The sequence below is a fragment of the Haliaeetus leucocephalus genome, unplaced genomic scaffold (assembly GCF_000737465.1).
Source record: "Haliaeetus leucocephalus isolate CR32 unplaced genomic scaffold, Haliaeetus_leucocephalus-4.0 Scaffold751, whole genome shotgun sequence".
Lineage (NCBI taxonomy): Eukaryota > Metazoa > Chordata > Aves > Accipitriformes > Accipitridae > Haliaeetus > Haliaeetus leucocephalus.
In genome coordinates, this window is record NW_010973187.1 from 4,756,410 (window position 1) to 4,779,944 (window position 23,535).

The 23,535-nt window shown below is 38.0% G+C and overlaps 1 protein-coding gene across 2 annotated transcripts; it reads right to left on the bottom strand.

Annotated features, from left to right (window-relative positions):
* Positions 1-848: 848 nt before the first annotated feature.
* On the bottom strand, positions 849-22,345 carry ERGIC2 (ERGIC and golgi 2). 2 transcript variants are annotated; one of them, XM_010580866.1, is made up of 14 exons: positions 22,262-22,345; positions 21,157-21,302; positions 18,155-18,263; positions 16,072-16,118; positions 14,806-14,876; positions 13,234-13,274; positions 12,408-12,509; positions 10,783-10,878; positions 9,002-9,057; positions 7,921-8,019; positions 6,618-6,715; positions 2,828-2,990; positions 1,828-1,907; positions 849-1,049 (listed from the first exon to the last, which is right to left on the bottom strand). In XM_010580866.1, exons 2-14 carry the CDS (start codon positions 21,260-21,262, stop codon positions 984-986), a joined length of 1,134 nt encoding a protein of 377 aa, XP_010579168.1. In that variant the 5' UTR covers positions 21,263-21,302; positions 22,262-22,345; the 3' UTR covers positions 849-983. The 2 variants fall into 2 exon arrangements, with proteins under 2 accessions (XP_010579168.1, XP_010579169.1); XM_010580867.1 differs by lacking the exon at positions 22,262-22,345 and adding an exon at positions 21,637-21,707.
* Between the last annotated feature and the right edge of the window lie 1,190 nt (positions 22,346-23,535).

Consider the following 23,535-nt stretch of genomic DNA (forward strand, 5'->3'; position numbering starts at 1 on the left):
CAAAGCAAGGCAGCTTCCTGCTCTTTTTCCTCCCCATCTCCAGGATTTACACACCATGGCTTACGTACTAGCAGCAGGGGTACAATGAAGGTTCCATCAAAGTAATTTCTTTGCCAAGAAAGAGGTGTACAAAGATCTCCTGATCTTTCACTAGGGACTCTTGCCTTTTATCAAAACTACAGCCAAACACCTTATTTAAAAGGCTTTTTATTCAAAGTCAAACAACTGTGCACACTGGAGCCCATTCTCAGAGTCCTTGGGCACTTCCAAATCAACACCAGAAGCAATATTCTCACTGTTGGTACAGCAGCTGTGTGAAAACACAGGGGAACTCCTCTGCTCTGCATTATGTTTCTTCCACTAAGGAATGGTGGGACTACAGAAAGGCAGCGGCTATGACCAACATTATGGCTTGGGCTCCACCTTACTCCCTGAGTTCTCTCTCCTCTCCCTCTTCTTCAGGATTTTCTAGGATTGCTCCCCACCTCTAATAGCATCTTAGGCCCCGGCCCCACCACTACAAAAGAACAAGAAAACCCAAACCCCAGTTCGTACACCTAAGAGAAACCCCAGCTCTATTACCGTCCCTCTTTGCCTGCTGCCCGGCCCTTCCACGCATCCCACTTGTACTCTTTTCTCCTTGGAGTCTGCTAGCCTTCCCAGGCACAGAACCAAGATCACGAAGATGCTTCAGTGGTCAATGGCAGCCATCACAAAGATGCTCAGCTCGACCATGAATACTGTATTGGCAGCAACGCTCCTCTAATCTCCAGAAGATGGTCCACCTCACTGGTCTCATAACCTTCTATGACTCCATGCGCATTTAGACAAAAAAATTACACAAATTGTTTTGTTGGGTTTTTTTTTTGTAAAGGCTTCATTTTTTGCTGCCCTTCAGCACTGTCTCAGCATATTGCACAATGTTTTCTTTATTATAAAAAAATGTCTTCTGTATCAGGCAGGAAGAAAGTTTTCTCAGGAGGCTAATGCGTACTATTGTCTGTAATTAGAGGTAAGTGGTTGCTTGTGTGGCCATCAGGAAGTGGGACCTAGTCAAACAAAAACAAAGTGTTATTAATGGCTTGCCCAGAAACAGAATCTCCCCACGCTCCCCCAAAACACACACTTCTTTATTCTTGGGCATTTCTTATATGCCTTTTGCCTGGTCTCCCAAACAAAAATTATACAAACCTGCCCATCTTTCCTCCTCTCCCCACCCCTCAGGTAACCTTGCCAGCTGGCAAACTTCAACCAAATTTGAGGGAAAGGCAGAAGTCTTAAAGGCTACCTAGAGGCTTAAATGACAAAAACAAAACAAAATCAAGTAGTTGCTAGAGGAGCAATCCTACTGATGCCCAGGTGAAAGGAAAGGTAGACTGCTCAGCTCTTTCACACTGCTTGGGAGCAGCCTGCAGGCTAGTCAGTAGCAACACTGAATGCCTGTAGCATGCGGTGTCTCTTCTTTGGTCAGCAGGCCAAGCAAAAGAATATGTGAAGGAGACAGATGAGGCCCGAGAAAACAAGTAATTCTTGGAGCAATACGAAAATAAAAAGAGTACAGTAAGGACAATGGAGGGAATGTAGCAAAGAAATCTCTAAGACTCGGTTTCATTAATTCAGCTTCTTATAAAATACCTTGCTTCCTTACATGTTAGGTTTTCCAACTATTTTTTAAAAGCTATTGAATCTTTGCTCATATGCATGTCAAAGGGAGGGTTTATTGCAAGTGTCTTAAATTCTGCTGGGACCAAGTCCCAAAGTTGTCCTTATCATCCTTCCCCAGACAGCTGTTCCACTTATTTAATACTCAGAGAAAATTTTTCTTACCGATGTGGACCTATAAGAGCCCAGTCTGAAACGGCAAAAAATAACTTCTGCTACAAATCTTCCAAAGCCATGTAAAATTCCTGCAATATCAAACAAGATTTAAATTGTCACAAGTAGTAAAACTGTAGTATTTACAGAAGTATTACAACAAAACTCTACATGATACTTAAACAGGATACAGTGCAGTAAACCAGTATGTAAAACACTGAGAAATTAACATAAAAAAGGAAACACCAAGGGCGGGGGGAATTCTAACATTCTGAAATGCCTCAATAAAAGCAAAACCAAAGCTATCCAAGCAAATGTAATTCCCTCTGCCTGACTTTCATGGGTGAAAATACATTCTGTGGGACAGAAATATCTACTTTGAAAGAGAGCTCTTAGTTCGAAGTCTCTTTACTATACTCTCTTCAAGTGAAAGCCAAGAAAAGACATAACTTGTAATCAAGTCGGGTTAAACCACAACATCAAGATACTCTATTATGTCTTCACTAATAAGTGGATTGTGTCTTTTCAACTTAGTTTATTTTCTTTGAGGGAGCAAATCTTGCAGTACATTAACAAGCTACACAAGGAAAATCTTCCCAATTACTTCAGATGGTAATTTTTCTCAACTTTTGGCACTGATTTAGCACTGGATCCCAACTATAGGAAATACACAGTATATCAGAAGTCAGCATGTGTATGTGTATGTATGTGTCTGTGTATATATATCTCTCTATATATCTATATATATATCTATCTCTTTGCTCTTCCAGAAGTAAATAAACTATGCTGTAGTTACCAAAAAGGAAACAACAGGCCCTCAGAACAGCAGAAATGGCATACTGGGACACCAAAAATGAGTAGCTTCCATTGCACATTTCAGTGCACACAAACAGGCACTTCGTCTTAAAACCTGCTAGAGGTTCAGGACTCCCCTGTAACTTAACCATAATATAATCACCACAACCAAAAATAATTTCTGGTAGAACTTAAGAGGGAAAGCACTGATAGTTACCTGTAGTTGAAAAAATTCCCCCAATAATGCCACAAAGCCTCACTAAGAACTGCCAAAAAGGCATGTGTTCTTCTGTCACCGTCACCATAAGTGAACTGATATCATATTTCATGAATATTCCTGACACTCCATGGCTGCCAGCTGCATGGTTAATTATTCTTTCCTGAAAGAAGAGAGAGAAACACAAGTTAGTCACTTCTGGTTAGTCACAGGGAAAACAATCTTAATAGATGTGATGACAAAGAGCTACTTGGTCAGATTTAGCAATCAACAGAAGACCAGGGAACATCAAGATAACTTTGGCCAGTACCTTCTAATAGTCAAACACCATTAAATTACAATTTACTTTCCTGGTCACTGGTCTTCTGTACTGCATATCAATGTTCACTATCAGGCTCTGGCACTATACTCTCAAGATTTGCTTACATGGTCCTTTAAACAAGGGTGTTTATAACTAGGTTGCTTTTGGTACCTATAAGGATAAGTGCCACCATCTTGGTCTAGCCCGTGAACTCAAGTGAGTGCACTGGTATAACACAGTGCCCCAACTCCTGCTTTATGCGTTACTACTAATTACTTAAATCGGGATGAGACCTTCAGGAGACATTTAAGTTGCTGAACAGCCTTAGCTATGGCAGTTTTCCCATACTGCATCTAAGACTCATTAAGCTGCATCCTTCTTCTTCCTTGGAGCATATCTCTAGGTTCACATGCCACAGAGGATTTAATTCCTGGTTCTTAAAAGTATCAGGGAAGACCCTAAACTAGAGTATACCATAATGGAAATTCAGAAGCTTAAATTAAATTAGATCAATGCCATTTTTTTTTGCCTTAGTGCATACTTGCACATATGCCATAATCCATTACTTTGATGGGAAAAAAAATAAAAAGGAAAAAGATCAAAATTTCTGGGGTCTGGAAACTGAATACCAGTATCAAGCCTCTTTTCAAAATTTTTGTCAGTCAGGTCATTTCAGATAACAGTCACATGGCAAGAAATATACCTCGATAAAAATAATAACTAAGTCACCATGACTACTCTAAACAGATCAGATGCCTTAGTCCTAATCCAAGAACTTCTACAGTTTCTTCTCATTTGCCCAAATTCTTAAATCAAAAGACCCCAAAGACAAGAGTGAGGCTGCTATAAATCTCTACTTTTTAAAAAAGGTTTCAGGAGAAAAAGCCTCACCACAGTCTTAAGTTTCTTTCAAAAGTTTGCTATCATTTTGTTGTTAGTGAAAGGTGTTGATAAATGCACTGCCAGGTAAGTCTGACTGAAAATACACAAGGGCAGCAGAAAAGAACATAACTGACTGAAGACAAACTCAGTCTATCTAGGCTAATAAGAGTATAGAAGACAGACAAGTAAGACTGAACAGAAAAGTAATATATCACAGTTCCATTTCACCTGTAGATTTAACAGTCTGCGCTCAAAAAATATGCAGAATACAGTACAAAATAAAAAGCTGAATACCACTTTGGAAAATACAGACTAGGCAACTTCTCCAATCAGCTAACGTTGACATAAACCATATTGCTTCCTTTGCTACCAAACTGAAGTAAAAAGGATGCCAAAATAATGTATCAGTTATGATACCAAGTTATGGAAACTTTGCAATGGTTAAAAAAAATAAACTCCCCAACGCAGTACAGAATGCTTTCTATATTTCAAGAGCATGACAACATTCCGCATTAGAGGATGGATGATCAGGCATACTAAGAAAGAACAGAAGACTGAAGGTATTTAAACAGAACCTTGCCATTGGCAAGGGACAAAACTTTTTTTTTGTTTGTTTTTCCTCTATTGTTTCCCTAAGCCTTATTGGTCTATTGAGGTCAAATGGTGAAAAAAGAATATGAAGTTAAACGGAACACCCAAAACTCCACCCTCAAAATATACATAATTCTTTTTCCACAAACCATTTTGGTCTGCTTCTAGCTTCTACTGCTGCAGAAGATTTAACTCTTGGTTGCTAAAACCTGCTGCAAATAAGTAACCCTGCATCAGATATCTCAGATCAGCAAAGCCGTGCTAGAATTAAATCTTTTTAACATAGATAAACACAATACCTCAAACATCAACAATAGTGGAGATGATTCTGCCCACACCTTTCAAACTCTCCTTCCCAGTCTGTTCACACTGTCAATTAAATCTCACTGTATTCAAGTTTTAGCCATGGCTAGCTGACCACCTTTTTCCAGGTCTGCATACGTGCCTACTCTTATAAAATAAATGCACTAAGTTGTTCAACATTAACTGTTCTTAATAGCCTTTCTCAGCTCATCTGCTGGGGTATTTGGTTTCCAAATATAAACACGAACAAGCTTTACAGGCAACAGGGCTACCTACTGAGACAGTGAGAGCAAGCCTCCACTATTCACAAGCTTTTCTCCTAAGCAACCTGTGACCATGTTGCAACTTTCATGAAAAATACATCCTCACAAAAAAAAAAAAAAATTTAAAAAAATCAAAGAGCTAACTAAGACTGCACAGTTAACTGACAGAAACTATCTTTATAGCAGGAGAGAAAAATTTAATACAAGATGAAAAAAAAGCAATAAGGAGTAATATAAGTAGTCAACTGATGTCCAGAAGTTTAAGGAGTGCCTTAGTTGTTGCAGAGATTGTGCAGAGAAAACATGAAGCAGATTGCTACACCAGCAAGAGATGGGAGTACGTTGCATTATGAAATTCCTCTTCATTCCTCTCTTTACTCCAACTTTCATGAGTTTTAGAGCGAATCTTTCCCTTCAGTGGTCTGCATGTCCCAAGTTGAACCCCAAGACATCACCTCTATCCTACTTCCCCATGCTATGTATTTTTCAGAAGCAGCATGGAATTGTGAGAAAATAAATATTTTTCTCCCTTGGAGAACACCACAAACTGTATTACAGTGAACTGCCATTCTGATCTCTGAATCTCCTTTCAACCCAAGGCTTCCTTCTTACCTCTCACTTTACCTGTCATTTTTAAATTAAACTTTTCGCAAAGATTTTTTTTTTCTTTGGCTTTTGAATAAAAGACCAAAACAGAGTTCAGTATCTGGAAATGAGACACATAACTGGTACACATAAGGCCTTTTTCTTATTTACAGCAGTCTTTAAAATTAATACCTTATGATTTGCCCATGTACTATGCTGCAATAACTACTTTCTTTATGGATTCAGAATTAAAAGCCTCTCCAAGCCCAGAAGTGGAAGCTCTCTAGTCTGGAGAGTAATCAAAGTTGGTGGTTCAACAAAGGTTAAACAAGACAGCTGAAAGACAGAGATGCTTTCTGTGTGATCAGTTTTTCATACAAACTTCCATTGCTTCCATTTCTTACACTCCACAACCAAGTTAATGACATTCAAGTGGGCTGCGTTTTTTGGTTTGCTTCCCACATGGATAAAAAGCTAATGGTGGATTAAATATTTGTAAAGCTACACACAAGATTACACACCAAAAACTTACAGGATTTCTCCACCACCACCACTATTAGCATCCAGTGAAGTGGAAATGACTGGGTATCTATCATTAATTCTAATATCAGACTCCAGATCTACGGATGCAAAACACTAATGCAAGATGTTAGCATGTATCACCAAGCATATATATTTTACCATCACTATTACATTACTCACAGATAAATCTAGTGCACTGGAACATTCTACAAAGAGTCTCTTCACGCTAGAGGAGTTTTCAAAACCACAGTACAACTAAGTCTTCGTTTCCACATTTGAGCTTTTGTTAACAACAATCACTGTTAGATTTTTCCCTGCATGTTTTTCTCTTACTTCTACTTACCCTTTCTGTCACTGAAAATTGATGAGTTTCTGCTGAAATTTTATGCGTATGGAGTTTGGTTGGCACAACTGTGATAAAATACTGGAACATCTGGTTGTCTAGAAGAAAATAAATCTCACTGTTGAACTAAGTACACAGTCAAAGACCATTTAAGACATTCACAAATAAATCAAATAATATTTAAAATAGTCAATCAGCTAAGCCATTTACACTAGGGACATTCTTCATGGAGTCCCAGCACTGCCAAGACTACTTCAGCACCATCTGCATGAACAAAGTTAGTTTCCATGGGCAGGGCCTATATCACATTTGTACTCAGAGGAATTTACATTTTACCCATGTAACGAAAAGATTCATTAAGGTCACGCCACTCAAAGCTTCAAATGAAATGCATAGATAGTGTTTTCCACAACACTAGAAGTCAGTCACATTTTGCATGATATATACATCTTGACAGTGGTTTGAACAGATTTTAGCCACTGAATTGTCTATACAATGCTGGAAGCCCTCTAAATTGGTTACAGTTCTTCCTCTTGATCAGACAGACTTCTAGAGAATTCTTCTAAAGCAATCAGCGTGCTTATGCATTTATGATTGCTCTGTCTTCGTGCAATTCCCTAAGAGAACAAACACTGACAGACTGAAGCAATTTGTTTCAACTACACAAAACTATTCTGGCTGGAACTGCTAACAGACTGACTGACTTTGACACAACAGCAGCTTTAGAAGGTTCTGGGGATCACTCCCATGGGGAATGCAAGCCAGAGGATGAGGCACAGGCAGCTCTGTAAAGTAGGTTACTATACTCCTTTACTTATACATGAGGAAACAAAGCGATACACAAACCTTTCCTGTAGTAGCCTCACAAAATACAATGCGGAAGTGACAAACCAAATACAGGAATAGAATCCAAGACTCCAGATGCTATTTTTTTTTTAAACCAAATCAGACTTATTTTTCCCAGTTACAACAACAATCAGATCTATGAATCTCCACTGTAGCACACTGCTGCAAAATTCTTTGCCATATGTTCAGACATACTGTAACTTCAACATAACACAAATCTGGAAGAAACTGCAAATCAACTCCAGCAAAACAGCAAAGTACAGTGATAACCAATATTAAAAAGAAATCATCCATTTAAGATGCCATGTAGGTACCTGAACAGTGCATTGCTTGCTACCACATTTAGTGGGACATGCTGTTTGTAAATCACAACGTTCATGAAACATGATAATATTTTAAATGTAATTATTGGAAAAATATAGAAGACAAGATGCTTTTTTAAACACACAACACTTACGATCTGATGCTATTTTTTCTGTTCCATCCAAAGGATTAATAATTCCTGGAATAAGCTCTCCAAATGACAAATGATCTATTCTGTGAGAGAAGTTATAGGCTGAAAGACAATACAAAGGAATGAAACAACATTTTTACACTATGAGATTCTGTACTCTTCTCAGAGAAAAAGATGCACCCATTTCTCACACTGGAAAATGCATTAGTTAGAATATTTCAAACTCTGATGTACATTTCATTGGATTTGTGCCTGTGACTATATCAATACATCTACGTACATGTTTCAAACAAAACTCAAATCCAAAATATTTAACAAAGAAATTCAATTTCTCTAGAAAAGAACTTCTAAACCAAATTATAACTCTATCTGAATCAACCCTGGAGCTGAAGAGTTAAAATTTCATGACAGGAAATTTCTAGCTGGCCAAATACTGAAGTTATCCTACAGTTCAGGTTCTGTATGTAATGGTATTAAAAAGACTAAAATTTCATAAATTAAGTGTACAGAGAAAGCATAAGGCAACTACAAGTTACTACATTGCCTAGTTTTGCAAAGGTATTTGAGCTCTATAATATTATACACTTGAGCTGACATAAATTCATGGGCAGACATTTGGAGGTTTAACCAATACCAAGTTCATTTTTCACAGTAAGTCTACCCTTGCCTCACATTAAGTACAGTAGCAACACACATTCAGTATCTAGACTCATAACCTAAAAATGAAGTTTCTAAGGACAAAGGTCAGAAATTTTTAACTTCATAAAAACAGATTTTGCAGGAAATATGTAGTTTGGACTGAAATACAGTAATTTTGTATGGTATCTTGTGTTACACCAAAATACATCCCAGATTCTTGTGTTATCATTACTGTAGAAGACACCTAAAGATAATACTAATAGTGTTAAATGTATGAAAGTAAGTCACTACTGAGTCATAACATTGCAAAGAATATTCTTCACTTTCTTCTACAATGCAATTGCCCAGCTAGAACATCTTTACAACAGCAACCTATGCTAACATATGAATTAGGAGACTGAACAAAATGATGTTCATTCGCGCGGAGATGATATAAAGAACTTACACTCGTGGCTTACAAGGGCTGCCAAGTGTGCATGGCCTCGAGGGTGTGGAATTGCCCTAAAGAAAGCAAGATATGTTTCATGAAAAATTTGTTTAATGAATCCACACAAAACACACAGTTTTCCTAAGCAGAACTATGTAGAAAAATTACCTCTCCTCCTCTATTGCAATAAATACTTTACATATATAAAAAAATGTGCATATAACATATACATGTTTAAATATATGTTTTACAAACTTTTTATATATATATAAAAGTCATGTGTATATTAAAATAAATACATTTTTATTACTGCTGAGTACAGACAGCCTGAATTACAAGGTACAGCAACATAAGACTCATGAAAACCCTCTTACACAAAATTAGTGTCTTGCATTTTTAGAAATGTCAAAAACACACCAAGTCACTAGGCTACTAGAAGAGCCACCAAGGCCTACCACATGAAAAGCTGCAGGACTGCTCAAGTGACTAACGAAAACTTTACTGTACTTTTTCTATGACTGAGCAAGTTAACTATGCTCTGTATTTACTCCCTGACTAAGCAACTTCAGGTCTGGACATTCGTTTGTAGACCTGCAAAGAAAATACAAAGCAGAGGCTGGTAGCAGTGTGAAGAGGGAGAAAAAAGTGCAACTCTATCTGAAAAGCAAAACAGTCTCTCAGCCACACTTCATCCCTACCAGTCCAGCCAATAATGCAGGAAACTTCCCTACTTTGCTTAAGTTAAATCATTACCAAATGCATGTAAGTTTTGGACAAATAGAAGGTGGAGAAATGCAATGAGATCAGTCAAGATAGGACTACAATAAATAACCCAGCAATAAGGTACAAAGGCAGCCAGTAAAAAAAGCCATAAAAAAACCACCTACAAGCAGAGAAAGCACAGCTTCACAGAATTACAAACGTAATGATGAGCTAAAGGAAGCAAAGGAAAGCAAAATTATTCAGGGGTGCAAAACTAGAGACAGGAAGAGAGAAACGATAGCAGTACAGATGAAAGGCTGAAATGATCAGCTCTGAAAAGGGCTTAGGAAGTTGGACATCTAGGGGCAAATCAGAGAGGTGGTACAAGACCAGACAGATGTGGCATTTGGAGAAGTACCCACACAAAGACAGCAGCTGGAATTACATATGGATAAATTAGAGTACAGATTGCATGCCAAGATCTCTGGTGACAAAGGTGGAAGGAAGATAAGTGAGGACAGCAGAGCTGGAGAGCACAGAGAGAAGTTAACACAAGTTTGTATGCGGCGTATATAAGCTAATACCATTGCCAAAGCGCGTCAGAAAGTCTCTCTGCAAATCAAGATGAACTGGCATTTAGCTCCCTAACTATGGTTCTATAACGACATTATCTCAGCATGGAAATGGCACATATCTACACTTCATCCATGTTAGTGAACTGTACTAATACAAAGGAGAAGTTTGGACACGCCCAAAGAATGGAGGCAAGTACAAGCAGTCCACTCCACATCACACACTTACAGAGGACTTATTTTCAAGAGTTTTCATCCTGTAAGACACTGGAATTCATAACCACTACACTGCATACAACAATGCACTGCACTGCATTGTTTTAGTAACTTATGAAGAAATTTGTTTTTAACTGTGCAAGAAAAGATACCACATGGAACATAATACCAAGCATGTACAGGGGAAGGTTAATAAAAGTCATTAACTCAAAAGTGTAAAAGCATACACATACATATACATGCATGCACTGTACGTAATGCAGAAATCAATTAATTTTTTTTTATTTTCAGGAATTGAACAGAACATACTTGCCCACAGTTATGTGAAAATTCCCTGCCACTTTATTGACATAGAGATGACCATGAATTCTGCATGCATCTGGAGACTGTAATGAATTATCTTCCCTGTTTAAACAAAAACAACATAAAGAGTACTTTAGAAGATTCACTGTCTAACAGAAATAACAGCAGTACAGTTAGGTTTCTTTTTCCTAGCATAAAGATACAGCATTATCATCTACCTCTCCTTATTGTATTCTTCTGGAATTATAGCAGGGATCGTGGAAGGAAAAGAAACTAATAAAGGTCAGTCTGATAAAACCAATAAGCTTTCGTTCGTACTTGTATTCAGAGATCTGGCCTACAAAACTAACTTACGATACCTGAACACATGAACAGAAAACATAAGACCGTAAGTATATCTTGCTGCCCTGGGCATTTTTTTTTTTTTTTTCCCCAATTACTTCTACCAAAAGTGGTTTGTTGGAAAATTTTTAATGCTACAATGAACAGAACAAAATATATTAGTCACAGTAACAACAATGTAGCAAGAACAGCTTTCAACATTTATTTTTTATGAAACCTTCCTCTTCCCACACCTGTTGGGATGTCCACAACTTGGAACATATTTCCAAAACTGCTCCTTAGAGAGAAATAAAAAAAATAAATACAATTTTTTAAACACATCTCAAGCATAACTACCATCTCAAATACTGCACTAACAAGTATCACAGAGGCACAGAAGGACTTAAGGAATTTGAAGACATCGACTAAATGAGAAAAAAGATTTTTCTGAGCCCTCTTCAGCCTTGCCTTAGGAAAAAAAGATGCATTTATTCCTCAAACAAGGAGATTACAACATGGAAAGTGCATACAGCAGGTTTGGCGTTTGCTTTGTTTATGGCTTGTGTGGGGTATTTTTGTTTGTTTGTTTGTTCTTAAAGAGAAAGGAATTTCAGCTTTTATGTAGAAAGTGTTTTCCCCTGGGGGGGGGGGGGGAGACAGTGGAGGGGAAAATAACACATAGCTTCTAGATTCAGGCAGACCAAGCCTTTTATGCATTAGTCTCCCAGCATTTTGTGGGTAGTTGGAATAAAGCATAAACAGCAAGTTTTCTCCACACAATTTTAACAGTGCTATCTTCAACCAAGGCATTTACTAACAAAACACATTTTTATTCAAAGGTTGATTCTTTTAAAATCATAAAGTATTAAGTCACAGTTAATAGCAGGACTTTTAAAAAAAGTTGCTGGACAGAAAAATATTCTTTCATTTAAAAAAAGACTTCTTGTTTAGTATTGCTTTGGCATTATTAATTCACATTAAGAAGGAAGCATCAGATAAAATGGACTAAAAAGGTATGTGTGTATATTTATGTGTGTGTCTGTATTACGTACACATACATACATATAAATACACACATAAAACCTGGAAACCTGCTCCAGTTTGGAAACCCCAGAAGTTTTCATAAAATAACAGCTCTCCAAAGCAAGCATGAAGCATTCTATTTTAAAATGCAATAAAAAGCAGTAAGGTCTTCTTTTCTTACAACCTTATCTTCTGGGGGAAAAAAAAAAATCATAATCACAATAAAACGTGAAGTCTAATTAAATAGGGTGGGGGGAATGACGACACAACATCCCAATTTTTCTTACCGAGGTGGCAGTGCTGTAGAAGCACTTTTAAAAGCACTTTTGAATATCACATCTTGAAGAGAGTGTTCTTCCTGTAGCCTACTCTGAATTAGCTGCAGCATCCTAAAGATTACACAGACAAGTGTGAAAGCATGCAACAGTAAAACAAAAAGTAACTTCACAACTAATTATCAGCTTCAGTTCCAGATTATACATTGAGAAGTTAGAAAGGTTCATGTCAGTATTAAAGTGTTACATTAAACTTTGAGAATGATATTTTATACAGAGCTTAAAGCTTTGGCATTCACAGCAGTGTATAACCAAAATACTGAAACCAGCCAGAATCCCAAATAAGCTTCAGATTCTGTTATCAGACTATCAGTATAGCAATCACACGTAACCAAGCTATTCAAGTTTAAATGATAACAGCGTGTCGTTATACAAAAGACTCAAACTCCTTTGGCTTTGCAAGAACATGCCACTTTGTTACTATGGTTCAGCTTTGACATTTAGATACCAAGCTATCTGTGTTATGCATCTGAACCCATAATTAAAACTTGTGCTACCAAGCATTTTTTTGGAAACATATTTGGGTGAGGCCATACATCTCTGCTTGCAACTGCAGGACCCAATTCCACAACTAAGTCCAAAGCCAATTTCTTTTCCATAACAGAGATCTCAAATCATGAGAAAAGCAAAGTAAATTAGTATCTTTTTACAGGTTTGCACTCTTAAAAGCAGGAGCTGTTAGACCCAAGATGTAGTTCTGTCATGTGACTCTGGTGTACCTCAAAGTCACTTCCAGTACAAATAATACAAACCATAGGCATGCATCTCAGTGCTTTACCTTTGCCATTCTTTCTGTTGTGGGCTGAGATCAAATACTACCTGAAACAAAAATAACACAACTAATAAAACATGCAGGAAGCACTGAAGTCCCATTCATGAAACCCTGAAAAGAACTGGGGTGTGCGAAGGGGTGGGGAGTTATAATCAACTTCACACTTGGTACCACATACTGGAGTTTATGAAAGGACTTTGCACTTTAAATAATACATTTAGTGTTCAAGTATGGAAATTTCTGTCCCTTCCCCACAAGAATTATTCTCTTGTTTGCGTTCATAACTTCAGCATCTTTTCCTAAAGCTCTCATAACTCGAGTCAGCAGTCTCTGCCCTTGTAGCCTTTGACTAACATGGGCAAGAAGAAGCAGTGAGTGGCAATTTAATTCTAAGTGATATAACTGACATGCATGGTTTTGATGCAAACAGCAATGAAACAAGCAGAGGAGCAATCTTTGAAAGACAAGTGTCCAGGTGCAGATTGTTTATTTCTAGGGTCATCACACATTAAGTGCTTCTTTAAGACAAGCTACCAGACCTGCTGTACTTCAATCTGCACAAGAATATCACCACTAACATCTGCGCACCAAATTCAAATCTATGTAGTGTTAACACTGATGTAGTCCAGACAGTAAATTCAATTGCAATTAATGCTTAAACCTACCCAGAGCTATGGCCAAAAGAGTTAAGTACAGGAAGTTTCCTCTTTCTAAGATTATAATCACTGGGGCAACTGCTAGCATGCAGCAGCTACAGCAGCACAGAGATGACTGTCCAGACAAAAAGAGGAAATGTTCCAAGGAGAACAAACAAAAACAAGCTCCTTCTACTTCCCAAGCACGTCCCTCCATTCAGCCATCTCCTCCCACCCACACACACGAGTAGGAATTTGGACAAAACTCTTATAATTTGGAATATGGTTCAGTTATTAGAGAATGCAATAATTACAGCAGGAAGTTACATTCTCTAATAGGTTTTCTGTAAATGATAAATTACTTTCGCACAGCATAATCACTTCAAAGCTTATTGTATTATGCAAGCAAAAGAGCCTTCAGTTCACAATACAGAAATTAAAAGGATACTAACCCAATTTATGATCTTTAATGCCATTCCATATTATAAGGATATCATGGTGACTTTCTACCCCTTTTTAGAATCATAGTATTCTTCTAGTTAAAAAGCAGTTACATCAATTCTATTTTTATGAGAGCTCCAATAGTTTTCCTTCCATATCAAATACTGTTAGCATTTATGCCTAGAATTTGCACATGTAAAAATAACTAGCTGTAGAAATCACTAGCTTGTTAAGAAGCACTGATCTGGGAATCTGCTGTATTCAAATCTGCTGTATTTGCAGAGAGTGAACATGCAGAAGTCCCAATGCTAGCCGTTTTCCCTAGGAGATTCCTGGAGTAAGCACTGAAGACCTCACTCAAGGATCAGACAATACTTGGGGAGGTTCTATGCAGCCCAATTGTGGGGAAAAAACCATACAAGCAAGCAAGCCAGCCCAGCTGTGCTCCACACCGAGTAAAGAGCAATTTCCTTTTCAAATGAAAAGGTAAGAATCAACTTACTGGTTCATAGATTAGCCCATCTGCAGAAGCAACCATTGTTTCTGCTAAATCCAGAACATCAGCCCCCACATCTATTTTAAACAGGGAGAAAAATATTAAGAGTCATATAGATAAGCATAAACAAACAAAAAAAGTTCAAGTTGAAATGAAGTTTCACAGTACAGCGGTAAACTTTGAGTGTAAGTTACTGTTCCTTGTTAACAAAGTCCAAACCAAAAGATAAACAAATCTGGCAAGAAGCAGATTTTTGGGAGGTAGGGGGAAACCACAGAATCCTACTTTTCAACCTATTATATCAGAGTATCATCAACCAATGCACAGTGACCAGAAACAAACTTTTCAGATTTGCAGTATTTTCTCACTGACATAACACCTTCAGAGATGTTGTATGAACCACAGGATCTGCTATGCATAAATATTTTTTCCTGTTTCAAAAGCACTGAATCCAAACCAAAACTAGTCAAAACAGAGGATAAAGTTTGGGGTTTTTCTCAAATAAAAAAAAAATTAAAATCAGAATTTTCAAATTTTTTTACGCTAACTGGAAAATAATTGTAAAAGATTAAAATAAATTTTAAGAGTAAGATGGGAGAACTTTTAAATGAATACTTGTGAGACAAACACAAATTGTTTGGTACTGATGTACCATACAAATAATTCAAGGTTTAGCCTAGCCAAAAAAGTGAGTCTTGAAGATTTACTTGTATTCCTCATAGTAGTAGTAGTATTCTCCCTCTTTCTCAGTCCAGGACAACCAAAACTAGTCCATACAAATAATGGTTCATTACTTAAATGACATCAAAACAATAGTAAGCATTGCCTTTAAATGGGCAGGCATCCATATGTTTATCAGGAGGATGAAATTACTTGATGGTTCCAGTATTGTTAAACAATAGACCGTGTTAATATTGGCCAAGTTCATAAATAAATAAAAGTTGTGATAAATTCCTGCTGCTGAGTTGTGTCTCTCGATGAGCTTTTAGAATATTCCAGCTAGAGAGAGACTGGAACAACAGATCCTTTTTTTGCCAACAGACAAAGCAAAGTTCTGCAAGTCGCGAATGAGGTGGCATAAATACTTTTCTTCACATCTCCTACCAATACTTTCAGTGAGTTATATGCCATCAAGATCACTACGTACCATCAAGACCAGAATAAATCTCACTCCTTGAATATTTTGAACAATATCCAACTATATTGCAAGCAAATGCATACTCTGAAGAGCCTTTAAAAGTGTTTTAAAACATTCACTGATGGAATACTTACATTGACACCTCATGGCAACTGTAATATCAATATTGATTCTTAATTTACTGGAAAGAAAAAAAGGCAAAAAGCTAGTAAGTAACATTGTGTACAAGTATCAAAAGATATATTACTAAAATTCTCAGATTACTTGCAGAAACACAGTCAAATAACAAAATTTACACCAGTAAATATAAACTTAAGCTGTTTATAATTTGGGTGAACCAAGACGGACTTTTAGTTACTAAAGTACTGATGACCACTCATAACTTAGGAGATAAAAGCATCAGATTTCCCTATTGAATTTTACGATGAAAATCCTAATGGATTTTTTGGAAATATTACTGGCCCAAGAGTTTGTCAGACTCTTATTAAGAATATACAGTTTTCAATATTTTACACATATTTTTTTTGCCACACAACTGCAACAGTGCAATAAATTTCACAGAATGCAGTGGATCAGGACAATGTGGGAGTTACAAAATCTAAAACCGAGTAAATATTTGAGCACCTTCCTCCTGTTTTCTCTTGTATTTCCAATTGTATTTCCAATCCTAATCAGAATTCCTCAGGACAGTAACATTCAGGATCAGGCTGAGAAGTTGCTAAAACCAGTTCCCAGAAAATGCTGCCATGCCATAAGGATTGCTGGTTTTGCTAGCAATGCTTCTGGAAAAAGCTCTTTTCTCAAAAATGCTCCCATACTACAATAGCAAAATGCCTTGTATGTCAAGATCTTTATCCTGAATGTTTCCATAATGTAGGGGAGGTAAAACATAGTTCCTCTCATCAGGAGAAAAAACAAACAAACAAAAAAACCCCCAATAAACAACACCCCAAAAAACTCCATCACACTAGAAGTCTGACTGTGTGGCATTCCCCAATATTCTGGGTATTTCCTACTGGTTAGTGTTAGTTTCACATAAATCATTTAAACTATAATGAATAAATCCCTTCACTATAGTCGTACAGTCCTATCACTTCCAGGGAGCTTCTTCTGGGAACTTAGATGACGACATAAACAAATCATGTAAGCAAGGGATTCAACATTGGCTCAACCTGGGATCAGACACGGTCAGTAGACAGGAGAAAAACAGTTAAAGTGATACCAATTTCCATTGGTTTCAATTGTCACAGAACTGCAAGCTGAGTTATTAACCCACAATCAAACTGGAAAATCTGCAGCAGGACTTCTCCCAAGTCGCATAATAGTCTCTTAACCACTAGACTATCCTTCCCATGTGATAGCTTTGCTAGGGAAATAGCCTACTTTAGCAAAGACCTAAATGTGAAACTCCCATCTGTCTGAATGGATTTACTCTAACTTGAGTTTTTGATGCATCTCCATTAAATTTCTCATATTTTTTTATTTTTTCATTACAGAAACCTTTGGTATTTCTGACGTACAAAACATCCAATTAATATACATAGCTTTAGCTTGTTACCACAGCAACTAGTGAAACAGCTTTTAAAGTTATTTCAGTTCCAGACGCATGATATTTAAAGGTGTTCAGTGCACAAAGTCTCCATTAACTTTGCATGGACTCATGGGTGCCCGACCACGTCAGGAAGAAAGGCAAATGCAGTCTCCAGACAAGCACACGAAACCAACAGCAAATATATCTTCAGCCAATCTTGGAGGCCGTAACTGGAGACAAGATCAGTAGCAATCTCTAGATAATGTAGTCAAAGTTATGAGCTTAAAGGTTCACCTCCAGCAGCACAAAGTATAATGGCAATATACTACTGTATAAACTAGAAGTATGCATCATGCAAATGTGGTGGGTTTACATAGCCAATATGGAGTTACATATTACAATGTCCTCTGAACTGTTAGCAAATAATTCCTCAGGGTACTCCGCCAACAAACCTACACTATATTGACTTCTTAGCTGCAGAAATCTCAATTTCTCTTCTTCATAGATTTCAGGAAAAAAAAAAACCTAACAAATGAATCAACAGAAGAAAAATCAAGTCCCTTTAGTATTTCATTTTTAATTTCAATCATAAATTGCTCGCAAGTCACATGAATGTTTTAAGTTTATTCTGTCCTGAAATGCAGAAAACTTAAATTTTAAAAGGAATTATAATAAATAAGTATTACCTAGTAAAATCCTTGTCTACTTCATATTCATATTTCATCCATGTGTCCCGATACACCATGAACTCCATTACAGTCAGGAAAGCTATCGTTGTAAATGCTATCAGAGAAACTGAGTGGTCAAAAGAAAAAAAAAAAAAGTAGTTTAGATTGTGAGACATATTATTCAGATACATAAGCAGAACAAAATTCTAACATTCCAGAATCTCAGCATTACCAGTACAACACTAGTATCTTTAATTTATAAATCCATAACCTGCTCTTAGAAAAATGTTTTCATTTCTACAATATTTGCTTTTACGTAGGAAGGGGAAAGAACAAGTCCTACCTTTGCATCAAGAAAGAACTTTTTACATTTAAGTACAGTCAAATACTAGAATGATGAGGAGATTCTGAAATCCTTATATGGAAGATTTAAGAACAGGCTAGATCCAGCTCTGCATATAAAACAAAATGCCCACAAATCACTGTCAGGGATGGTCTAGGCAAACTCAATCCTAAACTCAAGCATGAAAGAAGGAGAATGTGCACCTTGAAGTCCCTTCAAGTCTCCACTTGTCTACAACCTAAGTTATGTAACAAAGTTTTTTATATCTAGTTTTAGAGCCAAGAAGCTAGCAGACAAGAGAAATAATATGCATTATATGCACTGTCCAGTTAGAAAAAGGTGCCCTGATTATATTACTTGTGTATAGCTGCACAGTCAGGACACCCACCCCAATATTTCAAACACTTCTCCCTCTGGTGATAACCAACATGTACCTAGCTATCCATTCTACCAACAGCTAAATAAGTGAAGAACTGATTTGAAATTATTTTTAGGAAGAAAACTAATTGGCATATTTTAAGGGTATATGTGCCTCACTTATCTCCAAAGAACCCTATTCATCACACCTGCAAAGTTGTACAATGCAAAGGGAAGATTATCCTGCTGCACATAGTCAGAAACAGATGCAGAAAAGTACCTGCTATGCCCCTTTTATTAAATCAGGACTTTTGTCAAGTGGAAAAAACTTCAGCTATGGAGCACAGTAGTGATTTGTACAGCTTATTGACAGTGTATGTTTTCCATCTGCATTCTGTGGAGTATTTCTATGGAGTCTGTGAAGGGCAACTTGAGAAAAAACAAGCCCGTTGTTGATAGGCTTCAACTCACTACACAGTGGCCTAGAGCCCAGAGGTGGCAGCAGGGATATAAAGGCACTGTCCTACAGGATCAGAAAAGAAACCACTGACTGCTGCACTGATCAGTGACATTTCAAGTTCTAGCTTTCAGCTGAAGCTATGTAAGGATCATATATATATGAAAACCTTCATGTGAATGCATACTGTGAAAGTGGATGCACCAGTCAGTTAATTATTCTGGCTATCAATTTCCTTTTGGAGCTCAGCAGGCGAGACTCACCCCAGCTATGCAATAGGAAAGCTGGAACCATACTGTCTATCCAAACACAGGGAAACAATTAGAGCCATAGCTGCTTTCTGGGTATTTCTGAGCAAAGGTATTTGTGGATCTGAACAGGAAAATAAAGTCTATAGAATTTCCAAAGACAGATCGTCTTTTACGAAGGTTCTCCCAGCCCCAGAGCTAGAGTGTCAGCCTGTTTGAGAGACCGGTACTTCTTTTGCAATGGGTTTTAAGGCACTGAAAGTCTGAGAATAGAGTCTTTCACACCAGAAAGTAAGCCTGGCACTGGAATCCTGAATGAAACGGGAATACTACATTAAAATTTTATAACGGCATAGAGCAAGACAATCCTATATTGTCATTTATGAGGTTACTGGGATAAACCAAAGAATGCTAAAGTAACTTCTGGTGTTGAGAAACCTTAAGGCACCCTTCCCCAAAGCGAAGTTCTCACGAAGGATGGTGCTATACTACAAAAAAGGAATTTTTAAGCATTTATTGTTTTTTCTAAGAATTACAACATAAAAACAACTCGCTTTCTCAGGAACTGGGACTAACATTAACAAAGAGTTATTTAATCACCTCTTACAGATTATTTTATATACAATAATCCTTTAATTATTAACATTGCAATTCAGGAAACATAGCAAAGTAATACAGATCCTTGTGATATTTACTTCCACACAAGTGGCGTAATGACTTCAAAGGCTTATCTGTAGATTGCAATTGCTTCTTGTACTTTTTATTCAACTGAGTTCCAGACATAATCACACACGAGAGAGATTTTTGTCCTCCATTTCAAACTAACTGCTAACAGTTTCCTATTTATCTGAAAACAATTCCCATAGTCCAGTAGATTAAGTCACTATTTCCAGATCAGGCTAACTCTAACCCAACGCAACTTACAGGCAAAATTTTCTGTTCAGATACATATACAAAAGGTACTTCTTACAGCTACAGCTTTTTGAGAGAAGCTCAAGGAGCTCAAGAACACTACAAGCACATATGCCCTGGAGTAAAGTGTTTAGTTCTTGAAAGGGCTTTCCTTACTCTTAAAATCAAATACAGCTTCAAGACAAAAAGCTTTAGAAAGCTGCTCTTCATCCTGATGCTTAACTTAGCCAGCTCTTAGACACCTCTGGAGAATGATTTTCCACTTTTATGAAAGCATAGAGCTGAATCCAACCTGCATTTCAGCTCATGCTGACACTGTCTTGCCCAGAAACCTGACACAGAGAAAACAGCTTAGTGAGACAACAAATGAAAGTTTTACTACAGCCTTGGCACAGTGCACTTCCAGTTGTAATTGGTTAGAAGTTTTCACAGTGAACCTTTACATTGGTTTGAGTCTCACCAGTTTTACACAAAAATATCCCTTGAGATGAGAGATGAATGCATCTATTTGGATAAGATACTAGGTCTTTACTTGAAGGAGATGAGCTCTGCCAGTCCACAAAAGAAGTCACAAAACCAATTTTGGCTACTTTCAGATGAACACAGATGCCTGTCTTCCTCCTGTTGCAGGTTCTATTCCCAGAGCATGCTAGACTGAGCCAACGGCCAACATGAATCATGTCAGCATCTCAGTAAGGCCTACCTGTGCCTCCGCTCGCTGAAGTCTCCACATAGCTTTCAGGAACCTTTGGAAAGGCATCCAATTCTTTCATCAAATTCAAGGTCTTCTTCCGATTCAGTCGCCTCATCTTCAGCACACTCCTCCACCTCCTCGTTCATATATTCCCTCTGATTTGAGAATAAATTGTTGTGATTAAAATACACAAGCAATATTGCTTAAATCAACTGGCTATAATTATAAAGCAATAACAAGGCAATTAAAATCTAAGAAATATGTTTTCAAGAGCCACATGCTAGGCAACTGGATGTTCAGCCTTGCTTCAAGAAAAGTGTTAAAATTGGTCTGGACACCGCTGGTTACATTCCAGCCACATCCAGCACATTCACCATTTAATTACTATGACTAATTTCTTTCTCGATTAAATTCTTATTGGTATTGGATATATTGAATTTTAAATTAAAAAAACCAAATGCAGTCCTGAAGTAAGCTTGCTAAACAGACCTGACAATGCATGGAAGTCACTGACTTAGCAGGGAATATCTAATAGGCTGCATAAAATCAGGAGGTTGTCAAACTGCTCTAGGCTCCTATATTCAGCCAATGTGGGCACATACTACAGGCCAAAGGAAAAAAAAAGTGCATTTCACATTTTTACAGCTGTAGAATTTTATGGTCATAATAAAATTAGCATTTTTTTCCTCTATAAAAATGCCCCCCAAAGCAAATTAAGCATCAAATCCTAGTTCCATCCTTCAGAATCCTTTTTGTCCATGACATGATCTCTGCTCTGCTTGGAGTCGTTTAATACACTATGCAGCAGGATGCTGAGAGAAGCAGCCTGCCTAGGAAATACTGTCTTAAACTGTTTCGAAATCATGCAAATACACTCACAACCCAGTCCTGCCAATACGCTGCATGTTTTAACAAGCTGGCACTGCTGTTTTCCTTCTGAGGAAACGCTGTACTTTGCCCAGAATTTCTGAAGCTATGAAAAACATCATGCATTTACTGTATTCTGAGAATACGTCATATTATCATCCCCTATTTAAAGACAACAAGGCTGACTACACTGCCAACATGCGAGACGGTCCTCATCATCGTCTTGTAGAAAAATCCGTTAACTCACCTCCCCTGTTTCAAGAGCACATCAAGCCTCCAGCGTGTCCTAGTGAAGTTACTGAAGACCTATTCCCTGCCCTGCCCCTCCCTGGTGCTGAGCAGCCTTCACACTGTGCAATAACAAAGCAATAGGCTTTACTAGAAATGGAAGTTCACATGTGAAGAATCACGATCTATGCCTGCAATTTCCTCACTACACAAATGCGCTTCAGGGAAGATACAGACTCTGCACTTGGCGGAAGCATCAGTCAAGTCAGCCTGCAGAGACCAACAAAATGATACTTGTGTGCCTTGCAGAGGATTCAAAGAAACCACAGTTAAAGCGGACAGAGAAGATGGGTGCTGGAACAGAATTTTGGTTATACGGCATCAAAAAAAAAAAAAAAAGAATCAGGGAAGCAAGGTCCTGTCCTTACTACACTACATAATTATGTTTTAAAGAATTATCTCCTCTGCTCAGAGTAGCTTAAGGAAACACTGGAAAACTTCAGAGCACAGATATGGCAAACCAGCTGCTTGGACACAATGACTGGAGCCATAACATTCGTTAGCTCAGAGGAAACACCAGACAGGGTTGCCTGATATCCTACACAGACAGCACCGAAGTCAGCTTAGCGCTGTTTCATTTTCCCCATGTCTTCTCTGTTACCACATGTGTAGGAGCACACCGTAAAGAGGTACAAGATAAACCTAGATAATTTGAGAGCGCTTTACTAAGAAACTTTCTGAATCATCCTACATCAATGAGCATGCGGATTTTTGTAATCTAGCTAGAATGATCCAATTCGTTCATTCGTTTCCTTAATCCCACATACACAGACTCACTTTCTGTTACGAACTGAGACAGACCTTCCCCCCTGCCCACCTCGACACACCTACCACAGAAACACAAAGTATAAAATGTGGAATCCATTGCTACGAAAGTAACATATCGTAAATCCAAGAGCCAATTACGTTAAAAAAAATATTATTACAAGCTAAAAAAAGGAAAAAGCACAGCGCAAACACCACTCGAGACCATAGCACCCGCTCGGAGCGACCGCAACCCAGACCCACCTGAGGGGCTCGGGCAGTTTTCGCTTACTCGGACAACGTGGAAGCCAAGCCGTTACCGGCGCCGGTGCGCGTCTGAACCTCCACTCCCACACCCGCGGAGCGGCCCCACGCCTGAACGCCCTCCCGAGGGCCTCGCACCCGGCGCCGGCCGACCCCCGCCCGGCTGCCCAGGCCGAGGGAGGGAGGCCCCGGGAGGCGGCCGTCAGCTCGGAGCCCACACGCCCG

What these genes read in the sequence shown, in the direction of transcription:
- ERGIC2 (XM_010580866.1), bottom strand. Translation starts at nt 21,262, where the DNA reads ATGAGGCGACTGAATCGGAAGAAGACCTTGAATTTGATGAAAGAATTG. An exon ending in AGAAAAAATAGCATCAGATC is followed by an intron (nt 6,716 to 7,920) that starts GTAAGTGTTGTG and finishes ATTTTCTTCTAG; the next exon opens with ACAACCAGATGTTCCAGTAT. An exon ending in GCTCTTATAGGTCCACATCG is followed by an intron (nt 1,050 to 1,827) that starts GTAAGAAAAATT and finishes TTGTTTGACTAG; the next exon opens with GTCCCACTTCCTGATGGCCA.